Source organism: Oncorhynchus gorbuscha, linkage group LG17 (genome assembly GCF_021184085.1).
Source record: "Oncorhynchus gorbuscha isolate QuinsamMale2020 ecotype Even-year linkage group LG17, OgorEven_v1.0, whole genome shotgun sequence".
Lineage (NCBI taxonomy): Eukaryota > Metazoa > Chordata > Actinopteri > Salmoniformes > Salmonidae > Oncorhynchus > Oncorhynchus gorbuscha.
The window spans coordinates 17,240,029-17,256,352 of NC_060189.1; the positions used below are offsets into that span (position 1 = coordinate 17,240,029).

Genomic DNA, 16,324 nt, shown 5'->3' on the forward strand with positions numbered 1-16,324 from the left:
AGCAAGTGAGTGTTTTAATAAAATAAACACAACACAAAACAAGAAACACTAAAAGCACACAGACAGGAACTTGAAACAGAAACAATGACACCTTGGCGAAGGAACCGAAGGGAGTGACATAAATATAGGGATGGTAATCAGGGAAGTGATGGAGTCCAGGTGAGTCTGATGACAGGCAGGAGCATGCAACGATGGTGACAGGTGTGCGCCATAACAATCAACCTGGTGACCTAGAGGCCGGAGAGGGAGCACACGTGACAATGTCTCACAGACAGAGAGGGGATATGGGGAGGCAGAGCCAGGGACTGACTGGGGTTTACCTGACAAACATACATGAACTGTTCATTCACCTCAGCAATATGAAAGAGGTAGGCGATTGTCTGGTGTTGTGGCAGCATACACAACACACTACATCCTCTTTATAAGTTAAACTCATTCTAGCCAGGTTTACCTACCTTTATGGTAGTAGGGCTTCTTCATCCCATCATGGAGTCGGGCCTTGCGCTCCTCTCCGTAGCCGTGCCGTGACTGGTGCTCCCCATGATGGCCTCCATGGTGATGATGATACCTCACCCTGTCCCTCCGCGCTGCCTCGGCAGCCATCTTGTCCCTCATGGCCTTGGCCCTCTCAGACTCTAGCGCGATGGCCTTCTCCAGCAGAGACAGGTTCCCCTTGGTCATGTCGAACACCTCCTCCGAGTGGTCTGACGTCACAGACCGCGTGTCCTCGTCCCGGTCGTGGATGTGGTTGTGGTAGTGGTCATCTTGAGAGCAGCTGGAGAAGGCCTTGGAGCGTGGGCTCAGCTGCTCCTCCAGCTTCATCAGGTTGACCATGTCGGAGTAGTTCCTCTCCAGGGTGCGCCTCTCCTCCTGGCTCTGCTGGAGATCCCCGTACCAAGGCTGGTGGGGGAGGGAGTGGGGGTTGAGATGTGGGTGCTGCCCCTGGGTGTCCCCACCACCAGGGTAGCTCTGATGGGGGAGGCCTGTGCCCAAGCGGTCGGCCGGCTGCGTCTCACTCAGTTTGCGGGCCAGGTCGAAGCACTGGTTTCTCAGACACTCCAGGCTGCTTAGACACACCTCCTCATCACTCTCCTCCAGTCTGTTAGAGGGTTTACCCTGACCGTTACCACCTCCTCCTCCTCCATTACGACTCCCTTCCCCGTTCTCCTCCATCCCTTCCTCATAGTCTCCTCCATCCAGGTTGTCAGAGAGCACAGCCCCATGACCCTGGGCCAGCAGCTTCAGAGAGTCCACTGTCTCCCTCACTACATCACTGTCCACATCCAGAGTCAACTCACCCTTCCTTTGACTTTCCTCCCCACCCTCCTCTTCTTCCTCTTCTTCCTCATCCTCCTCTTCTTCTTCCTCCTCCTCTTCCTCTTCCTCCTCCTCTTCCTCAGCGCTGTTGGAGGAGTTGCTGTTCATCTCAGACTCGGTCATGGCGCGGTAGGCGGCATCCTCTGCTATCTTCCCTAGGTTGAGCAGAGACTTGGCCACCAGCTCATCATAATTCTCATATTCATCGTTGTTGTTGTCGTCCTTCTCCCCTGTCGGACCGGATCTGGGATGACCGCCACCGCTGACACACTGATCATCCTCTGTACGCAGAAAAAAGAAGCACAAATGGATTGTAATCACATTTTACTCATTCTATTTAACGGGTAAATCAGATTTCTGGGCTTGGTCCACTTGAATTCGATAAGGAACTCTTTGCGTTCTTCAATAATGTACTTTCAGGATCCAGTGGCCTGTAAAGGAATTGTGAATCAGCACAGGAAGTGGGATAAAGTGGTCTGGAAAATTCCATAGAGATGTTTTGAATGTACATTCAGTACACTGCATCCTAGTAATCTGGATCCTTCGTGTCACAACAACAAGAACACTCTGTCTGCCAGTTGATGGCTAAGTAACTGGTATATAGCAACACACTTTTCATTTGACAACATTTTGTAGGGGAGCAAACTGGGACATTCAAACTGTAATCATCATGCTTTATGTTAATACATTGATTGCCTCATGTAATGTCCTATGACCTTAATAGAATAAACAAATCCCATTCCAGAATGTACATTATTGTCCAATCAACAGGATCTTTAGAATGCTGGCCATTGGCTAATTGATTACGCAAGACAGGCTGCTAATGCTAGGTGAACCTCTCCTGTCAGTAATGTGAAGCAGCCACTCTCTGGACCACTTCTCACATTCCCTCCCGGCCTGAACCTCCAAGAGCGCATTGCATCGCTCACACCCACACCGCCACACGTTTGCCACTTACATTCCTGCAGAGAAAAAGCCAAGAGGCCAACAAATAAATAATACATGTGACTTTGATTTCTGGAGGGAGCGAGAAAATCACCTGACAAAACAGTAGTGCGATGTAATCTTCCGTGGTGAAGTATTAATTATCACCAGGTTCAAAGACACATCTGCTGCCCCAATACACTTGTGTCTGACCGGGAACATTTCAATAAGATAGAGGGAAACATGAAGCATGAAAAACCTACATGCACAAACAAACCCATTTATGCATTCTTGAGATACTTTACATAGGTGTACACAAACATTACATTCACACCCAGACAACACATTGACACACACCATATTCAGTCCTCTGAGATAGCACACACACATGTATACGCACACTTACCTACACACACGTACCTACCTACACACACGCACGCACACACACACACACACACACACGCACGCACGCACGCACGCACGCACGCACGCACGCACACACACACACACACACACACACACACACACACACACACACACACACACACACACACACACACACACACACACACACAATCTACTGAGGGCAAGACAACATTTGGGGTGAGGGCTCTGGACCACGGAGAGAGAACAGTCACGACTGACCAGGCACATATTTTGACAGGGGAACGCTTTCTTACAGTACCCTACCCTTGCCATGGCTGCCAGAGGTTACATTTTTTGAAGTTTTGAAACATGGCTCAGGAAAGCAATTTGAAGAGCAATCAAGGTACACAAAGAGGAAAGGGAAGCGAAACAGATTGGAAGAGGAACTGAGAGATTGCGCTGCTCCATATAAAGCTTGGATTAGCAATGCAGCAGCAGTGTGCAGATATCCATTGAGGAACATAGAACCGCCATAACAATGCCACCTCTACTACAGTTATCAGATTGGAATCTGCCTGCTGCCACTTATGTCTTGAAGAGTATGGTGGAAATGATAGTGGCCTAATGCATGTGGAGAGACTTATCTACATTTCTGAGAAGAAGAAAAAAGGAGATGAATAAAGGTGTCATTTCATCCTCCTATCTAAAGATGGCACTGTAGTTGAGAACGACAGAGAGAATCCCAAATATTCATTACATTTATATAGGCAAGAGCAGAAAGCTAGTACACCCGGTGGAATTGACTGAATTGTGCTATTTGAGTCAAGAATGGAAACAAAGACATCTCCTTGACTGTGGACTCTGTATTTAATGTCAGTCTAGGGAGATTCTCACATACCCAACAGAGAGACAAAGAGAGACAGAGGAGGGAGGCTGATACTACACTACTAGAAAGAAGCTAGCACTACATACTGTACCACAGATGGTTAATAACACAGCCCCCCTCATCCCTCTCTCTCTCTCTCTCTCTCTCTCTCTCTCTCTCTCTCTCTCTCTCTCTCTCTCTCTCTCTCTCTCTCTCTCTCTCTCTCTCTCTCTCTCTATCTCACTCTCTCTGTCTCTCTCTCTCTATCTCTCTCTCTCTATCTCACTCTCTCTGTCTCTCTCTTTTTCTCACTCTCTCTGTCTATCTCTCTCTCTGTCTCTCTCTCTTTTTCTCTCTTTGTCATTCACTCTCTCTCTCTTTCTTTCTCTCTCTCTCTCTCTCTCTCTCTCTCTCTCTCTCTCTCTCTCTCTCTCTCTCTCTCTCTCTCTCTCTCTCTCTCTCTCTCTCTCTCTCTCTCTCTCTCTCTCTCTCTCTCTTTCTCACTCTCTCTGTCTCTGTCTCTCTCTTTCTCACTCTCTCAGAGCTCCAGTCTTAATTGGACGTGAAGGTTCTGTCAGGAAGGATTTGAGGTGTGGGGGTGAAAGGCAGAATGAGTTGGAGAGAAACCTGTCAGATGTGGTGTTAGGGCACATAATAGGCAGAGACCACACATGGAGGAGAACCTGTCACATACCAGACTGTCTCCAAACCAGACACAGGCTACTGTGTCTTCTCTCTATAGAGAGATCTGTGCTCAATGTGTTTGTTGCAGGTCATTTTGAACAGAAGGTTTTGTATCTGACTTATGCATGCCATTAAGCAAAGGTGGTGGGTAAGCAAGGGCTGCTTTTGACTTTTCTCTCACAAATACATGCCCTCTCTGACACCTATGCAGTAGTTCTATGGATGCTGTCATTTCCACAATGATAGCTTCTTTCACCGCATCATTTTGAGTCCTGAGTCAGTGTTTCAGGGCATTTAGGTGTTTTGGAGAAAGAAGGACTGAGGGCTCCCATCCAGCCAAACTGCCATTTTCACAGGATCTGTGTCTTAGAGACAATGCCAGCACTGCTCAACCTCCGACTGAGATAACCCTGAAAGTAACGGCAAAAGACCCCAAAACACCCAAAATGACAGAGCTGAATCGCTCTTGAAAAAAAGAGCCTTCGCTGCCAAACTATCTCTCTATTCTTAGTGACCGGGTTTGATCTGGCACAAAAAAGTCTTTTTCAGGTAGCTACAGTCGTCTTATACAGTAGGTTGGAGGAAAAGCAAATGCTCAAACAAATAAATAAACCAATCAAACAGGTGAAACAAACAAAGATCAAAGGAATAGGAACAGCATTTTCTGTTCTATGTTCTGGGACGTGCAGGCTGGGGATTTTGTTCGCATGTTGTTATGTAGAATTGTATCCCATTTCATTTCCCAGTACGCTGGCAAAAGTATAATTTACTGCCTTCATTCCCTTACTATACTGCACATATATATATATGTACAGTGCCTTCGGAAAGTTTTCAACGTCATGACATTTTCCACATTTTGTTACATTATAGCCATAATCTAAAATGGATTTAAAAAATCTTCAGCAATTTGCACACAATACCATCCATGATGACGAAGCCAAAACAGTTTTTTTTTTGTGCAAATTTATAATGGTTACCACATGATTCCATATGTGTTATCTCATAGTTTTGATGTCTTCCCTATTATTCTACAACGTAGAAAAAAGTTAAAATAAATGAAAACTTTTGACTGGCACTGTATATATATATATATATATATATATATATATATATATATATATATATATATATATATATTCTAGGCTAACCATTCCACAATGCAAATATTTACATTCTTTTGAATATTATATCCTAATATCTTTCGGTGTAACAGGCAAGTAAATTAAGTCTCACCTTTGCCTTGACTCTGCTCATCAAACTCCTCCTCATACTCTTCCTCATCTTCTTCCTCTTCCTCCTCTTCTACTCCCTCTTCCTCCTCCTCCTCCTCTTCTTGTTCCACATCTACCTCCTCCCCCTCTCCCTCCCCTCTCTCCACATCTCCTTCTTCCTGCTCCATCTGTTCCTCATTGTCATCCGAGTATCTCTCCTCTTCCTCATCCTCTACCTCCTCCTCTTCCTCATCTCCCCCATCCTCTACTCCCTCCTCCACCTCCTCCTCTCTATCATCCATCTCCTCCGTTCCGTCCGTCTCGTAGCTCTCCTCCATAGTAGAGTTGTCCATCTGGGTTATGAGTGGTGTCCCCTTGGATGCTGGTTCAAGGGGTTCCAGTATGGGCTCCAGCACTTCCAGGGGTTCCAGAGGCTGTCTGTCCACTGTTTTCCTCTTCTTGGCCAGAGGGCAGCCGTACACACTGCAGGGGACAGATAACACCAGAACCATTAACTGTTAGCCAGCAGACCCAAAACCCCAGCCACCTCACCAGGCTTAGTGGCTGACTGGCTAAGCTAATACAATACACTGGCTCTGGTCTCTAAATGTGTCACTGGACCAGCACACTACCCAGCAGGCTATTCACTGATTAAAACACATTTGGAGAGAATTCTACAAAACACAATAAAACACAACTGCAGTACAATGGTACAAGGTGCTGAATGTTCTCTTGCTTTGTCGCTGCAGAACAGCTCTAGGACAGACCCAATGCTCTGGTGAATGTTTTTGTTTGTGGCACCATAGAGAAAGTGAAATCAAAGTTTAGGAAACGGAGCTCTAATCATGCCCATAATCATTCGCTATTGTGTAATTACATTCTAATTGCCATCCTTTGCTGGGTTAATAATTATAGGAGGCAGGATGAGGATTTCAGAGACAAATAAAAACAATGATATTAAAACAAACAGATAATAACATCCCTGGGTTACCCTCTGAAAACAAATAGATAATTACATCTCTGGGTTACCCTCTGAAAACAAATAGATAATTACATCCCTGGGTTACCCTCTGAAAACAAATATATAATTACATCCCTGGGTTACCCTCTGAAAACAAATAGATAATTACATCCCTGGGTTATCCTCTGAAAACAAATAGGTAATTACATCCCTGGGTTACCCTCTGAAAACAAATAAATAATTACATCCCTGGGTTACCCTCTGAAAACAAATTGTTTATTTAGCTGGCATTGTCTGACTCTGTTATGGCGACCGCAACGAAACATGCAGCTGTACATGTTGTTGTAGTATGGTCATTGGGAAAACAGCATAATCAGAGGGATGCATTTACTGTATTCTCCTGGTCCCATTTACAGCAGAGGACACATTTTAACCTGATCATCTGATCATCTGTGTATTCACCCAGAATATTGATCACAGGAGCCTAATCCATTTCCCTTATCAAACCATGGGGAGTCTGGGGGCGATACAGGTTTGTGTATGAGTGCATTGATTTGCGCATGTGGCACCCAGTCCCTCAATCAAACAAACCACACGGACAGAGTCCCAATGAGACCAGTGCGACAACGTGTTTTGGGTGCCAAGCAGAGCAGTGTTCCATGCTGGTTGGTAACCGAGTCAGAAATACTTCAGGTATGCTTAGTTAGAGGCTACTGAGCTGTGAAATGTTCCTGATTCCCCTTCACACCAGCCCAGAGTGTTTATCCCTACTCACTCAGCCCAGAATAGGCCCTAATGTGAACAAATAGACAGCATTAGGTTGAAGGAGCGGAGGAGTGAAATTATATCAGCAGTTATTATAGTCGGTGGAGGCGTTCTGTTTTGGACGTTTCCAAGCGGATGTGGCACCTCTCGGAAGCCTCCTCCACTCAAGGTTAGGGGGGTGCTGCTAATACATGAGCCTCATTTCTTAAATTGGTGGAGAACTGGGTATTCTGACTCACTGCAACATGCTAACTGTGGACCTTTTACCAGTGTTTATTTGTTTCAGAATTGCAAAGCTGCATGATATATGATCTCTCTCTCCCTCTCTCTCTCACACACGCACGCACACACGCACGCACACACGCACACACACACACACGAACGCACGCACGCACGCACGCACGCACGCACGCACGCACGCACGCACACACACACACACACACACACACACACACACACACACACACACACACACACACACACACACACACACACACACACACACAGACCAAAAGGAGCGGGTGCCCATCACTCAGCCAGCGTTGGGCTCAACTGGCAGACAGCCTCAATCTCAGCAGGCCCAGGGATTACTTAATAGCCTGACCCCTGCACCCACACCCAGGGCCTCATTTCATTAATCTAAGACCACAAGGAAACTCATTCCCTGCCTGTCAGCCCTGCAGGCTCCTGTAGGTCCTGCACCTCTCCCCAGGGTGGGGGCGGAGGTGTGTGTGTGTGTGTGTGTGTGTGTGTGTGTGTGTGTGTGTGTGTGTGTGTGTGTGTGTGTGTGTGTGTGTGTGTGTGTGTGTGTGTGTGTGTGTGTGTGTGTGTGTGTGTGTGTGTGTGTGTGTGTGTGTGTGGAGGGGGGGGGGGGGGCTGGGTACTGTGATCAATAGTGCTTGTGACCAAACATCTCAAAAGCACATTAAAATGTCACTCATCCTGGCCCATTCCAGAGCCCCTCCAAATAAATCAAGGGCTGGTCCCAGTAGGATACGTATCGCCAAGCAGCCAGCCTGGCAGGGAGGATAGGTGAGTGAGAGGGAGGGAAGTTGGGAAGGAGTGAAGGTGTCTAGCTGTTGAAATTCACTCTTCCCTCTACTCGTCTTCCATTGCATACCACTCTGTCTGTCAGACTGGATGGCTTTTAGCGATGAGGCAGTACTTGCAGTGCATCACCCAGATGGAGGGGCTGTATAGCTGTGCTTAATGTGCAACAGTCACTCCATGACAGCTATTCATGTATTTTCACCTGAATCACTTTACAATTCACAATCTCAGTGATACTGCTAATTGCATTGAAACACTCAAATGGATTAACGTTTAAAATCGCTAGAAATGGTTTTTATCTCGCCAATAAAAAGGGGTCAATTACACCAGTTAGTATTTCCACTGTTACATAATGTTCCATTGTACTACTACTGCAAATATGTTTCAGTGGGTCCTAAAATCCTCCCTTACTGAAAGACGTCCTTACAATATTTACCGAAAACAACTTCATGCATGATCTCCAAATGCCTCTTTATCCCACTAATGCAGGTCCTTTATCCCACTAATGCAGGTCCTTTATCCCACTAATGCAGGTCCTTTATCTCACTAATGCAGGTCCTTTATCCCACTAATTCGGAAAGTATTCAGACCACTCAACATTTTACACATTGTGTTACTTTACAGCCTTATTCTAAAATTGATTAAACAAAACATGTTCCTCATCAATCTACACACAATACCCCACAAAGACGGTCACATTTACATATATATATAAAAAAGACGTATCTACATAAGTATTCAGACCATTTGCTATGAGACTCGAAATTGAGCTCAGGTGCATCCTGTTTCTATTGATCATCCATAGTGCATGTCAGAGCAAAAACAGTGCATGTCAGACAGTGCATGTCAAAAAACAAGCCATGAGGTTGAAGGAATTGTCCGGAGAGTTCTGAGACAGGGTTGTGTCGAGACACAGGTCTGGGGAAGGGTACCAACAAAAAAAAGAACACAGTGGCCTCCATCATTCTTAAGGGAAAGAAGTTTGGAACCACCAAGACTCTTCCTAGAGCTGGCAGCACAGCCAAACTGAGCAATCGGGGGAGAAGGGTCTTGGTCAGGGAGGGGACCAAGAACCCGATGGTCACTCTGACAGAACTCCAGAAGGACAACCATCTCTGCAGCACTCTACCAATCAGGCCTTTATGGTAGAGTGGCCAGACGGAAGCCACTCCTCAGTAAAAGGCACATGACAGCCAAATTGAAGTTTCAGGACTCTCAGACCATGAGAGCTATGATTCTCAGGTCTGATGAAATCAAGATTTAACTCTTTGGCCTGAAGGCTAAGCGTCACGTCTGAAGGAAACCTGGCACCATCCCTACGGTGAAGCATGGTGGTGGCAGTATCATTCTGTGGGGATGTTTTTCAGCGGGAGAGACTGGGAGACTAGTCAGGATGGCAGGTAGCTTAGTGGTTAGAGCGTTGGGCCAATAACGGAAAGGTTGCTAGATGGAAGAACTGGGGCAATTTTTAGCTCCCAGGAATTGTGTACAGATCCTTGTGACATGGGGCTGTGCATTATCATTCTGAAACATGAGGTGATGGCTACGGATTAATGGCACGACAATGGGCCTCAGGACTTTATCACAGTATCTCTATGCATTCAAACTGCCATCGATAAAATGCAATTTAGTTCGTTGTCGGTAGCTTATGCCTGCCCATACCATAACCCCACTGCCACCATGGGGCACTCTGTTCACAACGTTGACATCAGCACACCACTCGCCCACATGACGCCATACACTTCATCTGCGGTTGTGAAGCCGGGTTGGACGTACTGTCTCTAAAACAACGTTATGTTAAGGCTTATGGTGGAGAAATTAACGTTACATTCTCTGGCAACAGCTCTGGTGGACATTCCTGCAGCCAGCATACCAATTGCACACTCCTTCAAAACTTGTGGCTTTGTGTTGTGTGACTAAACTGCAGCAGCCTTTTACTGTCCCCAAGCACAAGGTGCATCTGTGTAATGATCATGCTGTTTAATCAGCTTCTTGATGCCACACTTGTCAGGTGGATGGATTATCTTGGCTACGGGTAAATGCCCACTAACAGGGATGTAAACACATTTTTTCTCAAAATTTGAGAGAAATATTTTTTTGTGTGCTTATGGAACATTTCTGGGCTGTTTTATTTCAGCTCATGAAACATGGGACCAACAGTTTACATGTTGCCTACATATTTTTGCTCAGTGTAAAAGTATACAAATTACTTTGCTCATGATGCAACTGTAACAACAGCCTGAGTACACCGGCCATGAAACAACGATACAGAGCTGTTCTATGTACTATCTGAGCGGCACCGGTGCTAATAAGTCAAAATTCCATCTGCATTCCACAGGTCTTGTTTATAAGCTAGTGTTCCAAAAAAATATCAATATGAGGAGAAGTCTCCTGTCACACCTAGGAGTTCCTCAAGCCACACCAGTGTGCCACACACAGCACACCGGTTGACAACCACTGCTTGGTGTAGCCTACTACTCTTGCTGTGAGGTTGCTGTGACACACACATCAGCATCCCACAATACTCAGCTTTCTCACAGCAAGTCCTTTCCACATCTCAACCATCTAACCCCTGCTACCATGACCACATCCTTCAGACTGCACCCTGCAATTAACATTCCACAGGTAAATATTAAGTGCCATTTAAATAAAGAAATACTGCTGTCGTCAGGAGAGGAGGACAGAAAGGGTTTGTCTTTTCTTCACCAGGAAGCAGGGTAGTCTTCAATAGGTGTGTTTGGTATGAAAGGCAGCTATCGAAGGAAAATTGTCCCTTGTGTAACAGAAAAGCCACTTCAGGTTTGTATTGTATTTTTAAAGAGATAATTCTGTATGAAATGCATTCAACTAAAGGGGAACAAGTGATCATTCAAGTAGCACTGTACATGTTAAGGAAAGCCCATTTCGAGAGCTCAGAATCATGAGTATGATTACCTCTGTCTTTGTGTGGTTGTGTGTGTGTCTGTGTTTGTGTATGTGTGTGTCTGTGTTTGTGTATGTGTGTCTCTGTATCTGTGTGCATGTGTGCACTTACATGCATGTGTACTTACATGCGTGTGTATATGTGTATGCGTGAATGCTACCCGGCACGTGTGTGTGCGTGTGTGTGCGTGTGTGTGTGTAATCCCAGGCAGGTGACAGTGAGCGTTACACAACAGCTTCATTAGCAGTCATATTAAAGCCTATTCACAGCGAGGGATGAAGCTTTGTCCAGTCATAAGCATTATGTGCTATTTGTCTCCCTTACACTGGGATGAGACTACTGCTGCACTTCATGGCTTTCACTCTTCACTCTTAGAAAAAAGGTGCTATCTAGAACCTAAGAGGAACTACTTTTGGTTCCAAGAACACTTTCCACAGAGGGTTCTACATGGAACCCAGAATGGTTCTACTTGAAAAGAAAAAGGGTTCTACCTGAAACCAAAATGGGTATTGCTATGGGGACAGCCAAAGAACCCCTTTGGAACCTTTTTGTCTAAGTGTTGATTACTTTATATCTCTCCTGCCTCTTTCTCACTTTCTCTCTCGCTCTCTCTTTCTCTATCACTCTCTCTTTCTCAATCTCTCTCTCTTTCTCACTCTCACCATCTCCCCTGTCTTTCTCTCTCCCTCTCCATCCCTTACACCCCATTCTCACTCACTCTTCACCTCTCACTCTCTCTTCTTGCCACCATCCTCTCTCTTTATACCTAAATTGTCTCCTTTTCTACCTCATCCCCTGTCTGCCTAGAGAGAGAGAAAGAGAGAGCTGTTAGAGGAGTTCCGTGCACCTCTCGATGTGTCCCTATCTAACAGGATCTATTGGCACGCGTGGCAGAGCGCCATCTCCATGGTGATATCCTCCGGAAATCCAACAGGGATTTGCCATCCTCGCAGACAGTAGCAAGTCAGGGAGAGATAGATAGAAAGAGAGAGAGATATATAGGGGGGGGGGGTCGGTGGAGAAAAGGAGAGATTGGGAGAGGAGAGTTGGAGAGAGAATGGAAGGGGGAGAAAGAGAGAGAGGGATAGGGAGAGAGAGAGATAGAGAGCAAGAGAGAGATGAGTGTGGGAGGGAGAGAGAGCAATAGACAGCAAGATAGAGAAAGAGAGGGGGAGAGGAAAGAGGGGTAGAGGGTGAATGAGAGTCAGAGAGAGGGGGGAGAAGAGAACAAAAGCTGTGTGGTTCTGAGGGAGGGGAGGCTCAGGCAGCCACTGCAATTTGGGTGTATTCTGTGTGCTCTAATTGTGGATTTTATACTGGATAATACAACACACACTATGGTATAGTTTGTACACACAGCAAACACAGAGATGGCATTGTAAAACATCAAGTCCCTGTTGTGATTCATTGTAGTGTGATGGCTGTAACGCTAGACAGTCAATGCAGTAAACCCATGCAGACAAACACATACCCAGCACCAACTCACATCATCAACTCAGGCTGCCAGGCAGCTCCAGTCTATTCCTCTGCCTCAGCCCCATACCCAGCCTTATCTTCAGCCCCAGTCTTTTCCTCTGCCTCAGCCCAGTATCCAGCCTCTTCTTCAGCCCGTCTCTTCCTCAGCCCCCTACTGACCTCTTCTTCAGCACCATTACTTTCCCCATGTCCATCAACTTACCCCTGCCCTTGGCGCAGCCCCTGACCCTGCCCCAAAACTCCCTGACCCCTTCATTTGCCCCTACCACTACCATGGTATACAAAAATATACCATGGTAGTGCAGTGAAAAATATGCCATGGTACTAGTGCAAATACCAAAAAAAACAGGATACCACCATGGTAGTATTTTCATTGTCCTACCATGGCATGAAAATACATTGGTATTTGCACCAGTGCCATGGTATTTTCCTGCCATGGTAGTGATAAAAGAAAACATGATATTTTTTTATTGTACTTGCTACCATGGTACAAAAATGAACCATGGTAATACAATGAATAAAAAAAACATGGTTTTGTACTGGCAGCATGTAGTGAAACAAGAAAGCAGGGTTGTTGTTTACAATGTATTATGTTGGACTGTGTCTCACCGGACCATCCTAAAAAACGTAGTAATTTTTGGTACTCACATAATGCAACATTGACTACTTGCTTTGCAATGGAAAAGCGTAGGCCTAGTCCTCTCTTAAACCTTTTAGCTCATAGTGAAAAACCACAACACACATGGTCTTAAACCTGGATAGGGTATGGTGATTTAAAATAGTTAGTTTGTTTTGTGCTTCTCTCTTCAATTCAGTTCCCTCTCTCTCACTCAATTGACTTGGCTATACAATTCTAAAAAGCCAACATACTAAAAAAATCCATTTGTGAAAAGGTATTAATTATCATCTTATCTCAGATACATGTTTATCATGTAATTCTCAACATATCCCAAAAAACAGCAAGTTACAATATTTCGTTTTATTTACAAAGTGTGAACGTTAGTTGGCCCTGTCGCCATGACAACAACAGGCTAGCTTGACTCAAGCTAACTTTAGCCAACAGCAGCATCTATGCTAACGGACTTTTATAAATGAATTTAACTATCAAAACATCATCAAAAATAACAACAATTATAAAATAATACTCTGTTTAATTTGGTGTTTCGTATACTATGCTGTATATTTCGCTCAATTTGATGTTAACATTTAAAATATTTTGTTGGCTTGGCTCTCTCATTCAATTGACCAGGCAGGCGACAGCCACTCTAGAGTGAGATTATAAACACCTTGTCAAATAAAGTTTGTTCAGGGCCATCGATGTGTCTGCTTGGGGGGAATATATACGGCTGTGATTATATTTGAAGAGAATTCCCTTGGTAGAGTCCAATGATAGCGAGATTTACACCACCCCAGCCGACACTTAACATTGCACATGGTGATCTTAGGCTTGTGTGCGGCTGCTCGGCCATGGAAACCCATTTCATGAAGCTCCCGACGAATAGTTTTTGTGCTGACATTGCTTCCAGAGGCAGTTTGGAACCCAGTAGTAAAACTCAGCATTTGGCGGTCCCTTTCTGTGAGCTTGTGTGGCCTACCACTTTGCACCTGAGCTGTTGTTGCTCCTAGACGTTTCCAATTCACAATAACAGCACTTACAGTTGACCGTGGCAGCTGTAGAAATGTTACGAACTGTCTTGTTGGAAAAGTGTCTTCCTATGACGGTGCCACATTGAAAGTTACTGAGCTCTTCAGTGTCCACATACTTTTCCATGATTCAGACTATACCATGGTATAAGTGAAGTACCATAGTAGTACCATGTTACATTTATGTAAGGATCCTCCCCACTCACATAATTACTTCAATCAATCACATTAGCGTAGTGAGAGACACATCGTGGATGAGGTTTAGCCCTCCTCCTCTGCACTATCCATCTGTGTTAGCTACACTGGATATGTTGCGTTAGACAGTACACTGCCATAATAGAGTTCAAACTCCATAAATGTTTTTAAAAGTTAGTTTGAGATATGGTTCTAACGTGAACAGAGATGGCAGTAATAGTCACCAGAGCTCAAGAATATCAGCATTAAAAAAACATGAGAGAAACAATACCTAAAATATCATTAGCCCACCATGATTGCACAGAAAATGTGTCATGTGCCATCTGAAATAATAATAATAATTAAACATACTAAAAAACATGTTTTATCTTTCCTGCAGCAATACTCGCACTTGTCTATTCTCACTAGCACTGACTGAAGATAGCTGCTTTACTGAGGTAAGAATGTACTTACTATGATTGTGATAGGTGGTCATTCCACCTAGGTATTTTAAGTTGTGTCGTGTTGAATGCACTAACTGCAAGTCACTCTGGTTAAATGACTAAAATGGAAATGTAAACTGGTGTGCATCAGGTTCTCTCCCTAATATCCATCTCTGCTTTCACCCCCCAGCCTATTGCCCAGCTGCTGTGTTTCTGTCCTGTTCTGTTGGCTTGTCACACCTAATCATCCCCAGCTTCCAACTAGCTCATTCATCCCCCTCCTCTCCCCTGTAACTATTCCGCAGGTTGTTCCTGTACGTTAGAATGTGTTCTCAGTCAACTTACCTGGTAAATAAGGGTTAAATAAAATAAATAAAGTCTATTGGGCCTGGTACATTTCCCCAACAGAGACAGTGGAGGACTCTTGACATTTATGTAATTTAGCTGGTAGCCGTGCGGAGGGATGGGCAGGCTAGGGGGCTGCTGCTAGTGGGAGGGGGATAGGGAGGGTGAGAGGTCAGGATGTACCAAGCCCAGAAGAGATGGAGAGCCCTAAGCGTCTGGCTGCCCTTGCTGTCTTGCTCCTCATCACACATCCCCCTGGCACATTGCTGGGCCCTGGGCTCGCTACACATGATCTGTCATTTCCTTTGATGTGTCTCCTGCGGGAGGGAGGGAGTGCGGGGGAACAGGCAGGCAGGGGGAGTAAACACCACCTGTTTACCACTTGCTAGCTAACGCTAGGCTAGAGCAGAGCTAGGTACTGGAGCTGGCCTGACTGACTGTCATAATAACACACCACCAAACAAAGAGGAGGAAAACACAAAGGGAAAAAAGAAACAAATGGCAGAGGAAGAAAGGGATGAGGGGGATACAGGAGAGTGCCAGAGTATATTTGAGGGGCTAGGTTTTGAAACGTGTTTGAAGGTTTCTTATGTTGTTTTATAGGTTGAGTTTTTCTGATATCGTGGTTATTATGAAAAAGAGAGAGATGGGAAACCCAGTGCTGTAGTTGACTGAAAACCAAGGGGAGCTGACGCCACTATATTTTATTCAATAATGGCAGTGGTAACACGATGCAAAGAAAAACAAGTGGATTAAATACATTAACCAAGATTATCACTTAAAAAAATATTGAACCCCTGAAAAACAAGTCCCCAGAGAGCCAGTCCACTTCACCTCTTTTTGTTCTGCCCCACATGCCTGCTCCCCCTCTCCTTTTGGAAAATAAAGCTCCCAATTAAATATGTAAATGTTCATTTCAGAGACAGATACTCCACAGAGGGGGGTTGATGGCATGGAGGTGATGTGGCACATTATGATTAATATGACCTTATCTGGATTTGCACAAGGAGGCAGGGGGGTAGCTGAGCTGGAGGTGGTGGAGGTGGAGGGGTGTAGGGGTGGAGGGGTGGAGGGGGAGATGGTGGAGGAGGCAGGGGGGTAGCTGAGCTGGAGGTGGCGGAGGTGGAGGGGTGGAGGGGTGTAGGGATGCGGTAGTGGAGGGAGAGATGGTGGAGG

General features: G+C 45.3%; 1 protein-coding gene across 3 annotated transcripts in view; it reads right to left on the reverse strand.

Annotated features, from left to right (window-relative positions):
• Window positions 1–16,324, reverse strand: part of LOC124001193 (myelin transcription factor 1-like protein) — a 152,439-nt gene that overhangs the window by 45,112 nt on the left and 91,003 nt on the right. For all 3 annotated transcript variants that reach the window (XM_046307803.1, XM_046307804.1, XM_046307802.1), the window contains exons 6-7: window positions 5,390–5,850; window positions 456–1,598 (exon numbers count right to left, since the gene is read on the reverse strand). In XM_046307803.1, coding sequence (XP_046163759.1) covers window positions 456–1,598; window positions 5,390–5,850 — 1,604 coding nt within the window. The remainder of the gene's footprint in view (window positions 1–455; window positions 1,599–5,389; window positions 5,851–16,324) is intronic.